We start from the raw sequence: 6,283 nt of genomic DNA, 5'->3' as shown, positions 1-6,283 counted from the left end.
GAAGGATGACAACACTGCCCTCTCCCTCTTGCCCCACTTTACAGGATAAAGGCCTTCAGGCTGTTTCTGTGAGGGACTCCTGCAGGTTGTGGCAGCAGACATGTTCAGCCTGCTAGTGTTTACTCAAAATTATTATATATATAAAATGATCCGATTTTATTCGATGCAAAAACGAATTTTCTATTTTCTATTGAGTGTGCAGACTGCAGAGCAAATGCACGTTGGGAAGTTATTTAATATTTTATGCTTAATAAGATACCAGATCGGTTCGATACGTGGCAAAAAAATCCAGTTGCACAGTCTCATTTATTGTCATTTTATTTTACCACACAGTTGGTTGAATACAAAGTTGAAAGACTTGAATTTTATGAAAAAAAAATGCTCAGCAACACATGGGATCCCTTCATTTCCATTGACTATTAACATTAATTACAAAAAAACAACACAATAAATACGTGCAATAATAATAATGATAATAATTATAATAATAATATTCAACATAGCATTGCAAATCAGAACGAAAACATTTAAATAATAAATAATAATAATTTAAAATCAAAATACAGTGCAATGGCTCAAATAGAATAATATGAATAAATTAGAGTAAAAAAAAGAAAATGAGAGAAAAAATGTCTGATTTTATTTTGATTATTTTTTTTATTTTGGAAGTTGAACCATTTTGGCCCAGCCATTGTCAGGTGTGTGTGTGTGTGTGTGTGTGTGTGTGTGTGTGTGTGTGTGTGTGTGTGTGTGTGTGTGTGTGTGTGTGTGTGTGCTGATGTCTCTCTGGGCCTCGCTGCCTCGCGCTCTGTGTCTCGTTGGGTTTTGCATAGATGCGAAACGATTGATTTGCTGGACTCTTGAAGACTCTTTCCAAAAACAACCCAACTAGAACTCTTTTTCTTTTAATTTCCCTTTGCATTCCCTTACATTTCATTATTTACCACAAAAAAAAGAAATCTCGCACGTACAGGCGAGTAAATGTGATTTGCATTAGCTTAGTCATTGATTTATTTCTAATTTCATTATAATAATATTAGAAAATCATCGCCAATGTTCGAGGTGTAGCTGTAGCCAGTGATGTAGTGGTAAATAAATAACTTCCAGTCATCAGAATGCAAACAACCACCGATACAAACACAAATCACACTTTAAGTAACATTTAAATTCCCTCATCTCCATGTTCTTCATTTGATTTGTTCATCAATTCCTTTTTAGAGATTTATTTCTGCTTAGAATCAGATTGTGGGTCAGGTGGATTACCCTCCACTACATCTCTGACTATATACTACATTTAGCAAAAAGAAAAGACGGGATAAATCAATGGAAAACACTTATGACAACGAGTGAAACATCTCCCTATGATGCCTGAATCCTGGCGGGTGATCTGGTTAAAAAGTGTGCCGTGGTTAGCTTGTTGATTGTAAGGGGCGCGCACGATGGGCTTCTCGTTTTAATTGTGAAAAAACGCGTTCAGTTCGTCATACATGGGGGCCCGTTCGTGGTGTAAGTGCATGTCGTGGTAAGGCAGGACGTTTTCAGAGTGAATGCCGCTCCGGGTCCCCGTGGAGCCAAACACCAGATTGTGGGCCCCTGTGGGTCTGGAGCCAGGCAGGCCGGAGTAATGCATAGAGTAATGGTACCCCTTCTCGTTGTCCGGGGACGCGGAGCCTTGGTGCTTCACCGAAAAGTTGCCATTGATGCACAGAGGCGGGCTGAGGGGCCCTTCGTATTCGGGGCTGTTATACTCCGGGGACCCGCTCCCACCGTACACAGAGTCGTAAGTCGAGCAGTAGCCGTGCGTCCTCAGCGGATGCGAGTTCGAGCCCGAGCCCGGCGGGCAGTGGGGGCTGGAGAGGCGCGCGCACTGGTAAGGGTAGGAATGCATGGAGAAGGAGCCGGACGCGTACCTGCCCCCGTCCTGACACTGCTGCTCGGTGAGGAAGTTACGGGAGTTCAGCTGCAGGCACCCGGCCACCAGGTTGGTCGTGGGCTGGGAGAGTCCCTTGCACAGCGTCTGGACGTAGGCCACAAGATCAGGCCTCTTTCCAGAGCGCAATATCTCCGACAGGGCCCAGATATAGTTTTTTGCCAAACGCAGCGTCTCGATTTTGGAAAGTTTTTGAGTTTTTGAGTAGCATGGCACCACTTTACGCAGATTGTCGAGCGCAGAGTTCAGGTCGTGCATACGGGTCCGCTCCCTCGCGTTGGCCTTTACCCGCCGCATCCTGGAGCGCTCAACGCGGGCCGGGGTCATTTTGCGCTTCTTGGGGCCCCTTTTCTTGGGCCTGTCCCCCTCTGCATCCTCACCGTCATCCTCCTCCTCCGCCTCCTCGTCGTCGTCGTCTTCCCCGGCGTGCTCCGACTGCGTCCGACTGCCTCCTCTGAGCTCGGACCCCTCCGTGTCGTCCTGGGTGTCCTGGTCCTCGTCTTTGACCTTGTCATCGTCGTCCTCGCTGTCATCCGCCCAGCCCGCGTATTTCTGCACGTCGGGAAGCAGCGAGGGGTCACTGAAAAGCCTCGTCAACATTGTGGCTCTGGAGAGAAAAGGAGATGAGAAAAATGAGGCCTCGCAAGCACAGATCATGCACACAGTGAGTGCACATATATCAAAAGAAAATAACAAAACCACAGTTTCATGAGATAAAATCACCATATATAAACATCCAAATACTGGATCCAAAGTTTTATCGAAATCCCACTGAAGATGTGTTGATTTCAGATTGTAAAATCGTTAAATCTAATTATCAATCATGACTATCTGTATAATAAAAATACCTGAGGTTATTTTTGCCAAATAGTCTAAATTTGTGGGAATAAAGAAGGAGAGAAATGAGCTCTTTGCGCTGAGTTGCAGCCAGACGGATCCCCATTTAATTCCCTGCTGTCATCCGTGTGCCCTGTCGCGTCCTCTCGCAGCGGGTCCCAGCGGCAGGGGCCACATTACAGGTCCCATGGGGGCCCCCACTTTCACTCCTCCTGACGCCCATATATATACACTCCTGGCTGCATTCCAGCACTATTCATCCACACCGCACACCTCTCCTCAGAGGAGGCAAAGGGGGATTTTTATTTAATTGATAGGCTGAAGCTCCGTTTAAAGTCACGCTGATTATTAAATTAAGGCTTTACAGACAACAGATCTTAACTCAGGCTGTAAAAAGGCTTTGAGTGCTATTTTATTATCATGGCCTAAAAGGAAGAACTAAAGGAGAAGTGACCTAAAATTCAGGTTGAAAAATATAAAAATTAATTTGTTTACAATAAAATAAGAATACAAAATATAACACAACATATTAACAATAACAATACAAAAATTATAATAATATCTGTTTTTCAGACGAAAAATAATTCAGAAAAATACCTCAAAATCATTTAAAACTTGAATTAAATGAACCACAAGTAAACCAATGATAACCAGTAAACTGTTGACAATGCTAACATGCTATAATTAAAACATCTAAAGTAAGAAATAAATTGATGAGCCTACCACTTGATTAGTAAGTGCAGTTCCATCCCAGACAAAAAAAAAGCTACAGAGAGACGAGGTGATCTTTGACAGCTTCAATAAGCCTCCATTGGCTTCCTCCCTAACATGTTTCACTTCCCATCTATTATTATAGTGCAGCAGCAGCAGACAGACTTGCAGCCCACAGTAAGGTAGGCTGTGATGGTTGGTTAATTATCTCGGGGGGTGTGCCAGGGGCAAAATCTAGTTTTTAAATCTCAGGCTCAGGAGGTTTGCTCAATTAGAAGAAAAAAAACACAACAACGTTTAATTAACAGACCATGCAGCTGACACGAAATAGATTTCACACATAATTCAGTATGCACGAGTGCATGATTTCAAAGCACTTTTTTTAGTGAGCGATAACCCTTTACAGATGGAAAACGCTTGTATCCCTTTAGCCCTCGTTAAATATAAAAAACTCGCCAAACACGTTTACCCAATCTCTGCAGAAAGAAGCTACACTGTAACTGTCTGCGCTTTAAACAATGTTATGTCGAGATAGATTGTTGCAGATAAAACTAGACAAACAGAGATAAATCACGCTGCACACTGGCTGTCACAGTCAATGGCGTTGTCCCACCCTTTCATTTGCTCCGAGATTGAACGTGCAAATCATCGACAAAATCATCAATAAATCTCCCATTAAGCTCGAGGACGTCCTTCGCCGAGGCGACAGAGCTGATGGTTCAAAAATCTTCCACACAAATTCTGATCTTGCATCGTCTTTTTTGTTGCTCTGATTTCAAGGGTCCAGACGAAGGAATGTCTAAAATCAAATTAGTGTCCGATACGATCTATTTACAGGCTGCATGCGCGCTGCTGTAAAAGGGGGGCTAGTCCAAAGCCTCAGGACTGCTCCTCGTGAAGGATCCTGGAAGGAGTGGGATCGGGGGTGTTTGATCTTAGCTTTTATAATCCAGGTAGATTTGGATGTCAAAAGTTGAAGGGCACGCAGAGGGAGAGCGTAGGGGGCGAGGAGTGTCTGTGCAAGCGTGCAAGAAATCTAATTAACAAAACATGGAAATGCCTCGTGTAGAATCCATTTCTGACATTTTTTGCGTGTGTGTAGGAGTGGATTTCAAAGATGTAAACAGACGTGGATCGATACCTATCAAAGCAGAGTCACAGACACAGACGACTGTACATTACACATGGAATCATGCCAAAATTAGCCTATTACGCAAAAATATAATTTAATTCCCCAAAAGTGAGATGACAATTTGTATCAATAATCTGTTTATCTGTTTATTAGATTATTTTTCCTTCATCTTGGGCCGCCACTTGCATCCAGTATTTTTCTTTTCTTTTTTTTTGCTATTGTTGTTGTTTAACTTACCTCGGCTCGAGCTCTTCACAGAGGATGGGAGGCACACACCAACAAAAAAAACACGCGCTGTAGTTTCAGACCATCTTCAGGGACCGCACGAGCGAGCGAGCGAGGCAACGCTCCCTGTCAGCGTAAAGGTGCGAGGCAGCGCGACTTCCCTTTAACTGACGGGCTGTTTAAGGGTTGCTCCTCTCCTCTCCCAGCGCGCGCACTTGAATAATCGGAGCTTGTGAGCGACCGTGCGTCTAGGCGTCTTGTGTGTGTGTGTGTATAGCTAGGCCTATGTGTGGAAGTGGATGTGTGTGTGTGTGTGTGTGTGTGTGTGTGTATATATATATATATATAGGTGTGTGTGCGTGTCTGCGCGCGCGTGTGTGTAAGCGCGTGGCAACCGTGAGCTACCGGGTACGGGGTTACATACCAGCTAAGGCTGTGATGCCAGCGCCCATATGGCTGGCACGTCACCGGCAAGAGCCATCACATGAGAGCCCGGTGATTGACATGCGCCCGCATTCGGAGAGATTTGCCCGCGGGGGGAGAGAGACATAGAGAGAGAGAGAGGGAGAGAGAGAAGGAGGAGGAGGCGGAGGAGGTGGATGAGGAGGAGGAGGAGGAGGAGGAGGGCTCAGCCATCTGTCACCACGCTAGAGCTCACACAGCCAGAAAAAAAGGAGGAAAAACAGAAGAGAGAGAGAGAGAGAGAGAGAGAGAGAGAGAAATAAAATGGTGGAACAACAAAACTCATCATTACTGACCTGTGCTGCCGCTTCAAGGGATGTAAGGCTATTTTTCTTTTTTTAAATCAAACCTGTGAATTCTGCTAATTCACCTGCCAAACTCCCTCGTCAATGTTTAATCCAATTTAGAAGAGGAGAGCTGCGCAGATCTCCAGCAGAGGGACGTTGATTGTGATATTATAGCTGCTAAATATACAAATAAGTATAAGGTCTGACCTCTAATAGAAACCTTATAATTATTACTCCTCAGAGTCACCAGTGAAGTATATGCATATGGATTAAGTGGCAAAACAGTAAATAAACCCCAATTCAATTTAAACTCCTACCCAAACAAGCAATTGACCTCTTTAAAATACTCATAGAAAAGCGTAAGAAGATAATAATACAGCAGAAGCCTATTATAGAAATCATATCAATTAACTGTTCTGCAAATAAAATGTGGGAAAACTGGGTTTACCCTCCATCACATCTCCGGTTCAGTAGCAGGGTGGGGGTAGGGGGATGGGGATGCATTATAAGTGCATTAAGGCCGTGGAACAGAAGGCATATTGTTTATTTATTTACCTAATTGGATCAAATTATGCTTCAATGTATTCTGAGGAACAACAACCAAAACCAATTGTGAATTGTTCTGACTCTTGTGGGCACAACACCGGGCGCTTGTGACCCACTTGCCAAAGCTGCAAATGAGTCAGATTATTAGGAGGT

General features: G+C 43.9%; 1 protein-coding gene across 5 annotated transcripts; it reads right to left on the bottom strand.

Annotated features, from left to right (window-relative positions):
* Positions 1 to 287: 287 nt before the first annotated feature.
* On the bottom strand, positions 288 to 5,361 carry LOC131984177 (neurogenic differentiation factor 2-like). 5 transcript variants are annotated; one of them, XM_059349080.1, is made up of 2 exons: positions 5,260 to 5,361; positions 288 to 2,537 (listed from the first exon to the last, which is right to left on the bottom strand). In XM_059349080.1, the coding sequence occupies exon 2, from the start codon at positions 2,528 to 2,530 to the stop codon at positions 1,454 to 1,456; it is 1,077 nt and encodes a 358-aa protein (XP_059205063.1). In that variant the 5' UTR covers positions 2,531 to 2,537; positions 5,260 to 5,361; the 3' UTR covers positions 288 to 1,453. The 5 variants fall into 5 exon arrangements, with proteins under 5 accessions (XP_059205063.1, XP_059205062.1, XP_059205061.1 ...); XM_059349079.1 differs by lacking the exon at positions 5,260 to 5,361 and adding an exon at positions 4,848 to 5,097; XM_059349078.1 differs by lacking the exon at positions 5,260 to 5,361 and adding an exon at positions 3,491 to 4,807.
* Between the last annotated feature and the right edge of the window lie 922 nt (positions 5,362 to 6,283).

The sequence above is a fragment of the Centropristis striata genome, chromosome 13, assembly GCF_030273125.1.
Source record: "Centropristis striata isolate RG_2023a ecotype Rhode Island chromosome 13, C.striata_1.0, whole genome shotgun sequence".
Lineage (NCBI taxonomy): Eukaryota > Metazoa > Chordata > Actinopteri > Perciformes > Serranidae > Centropristis > Centropristis striata.
This window is presented reverse-complemented; position numbering and strand designations above follow the sequence as displayed.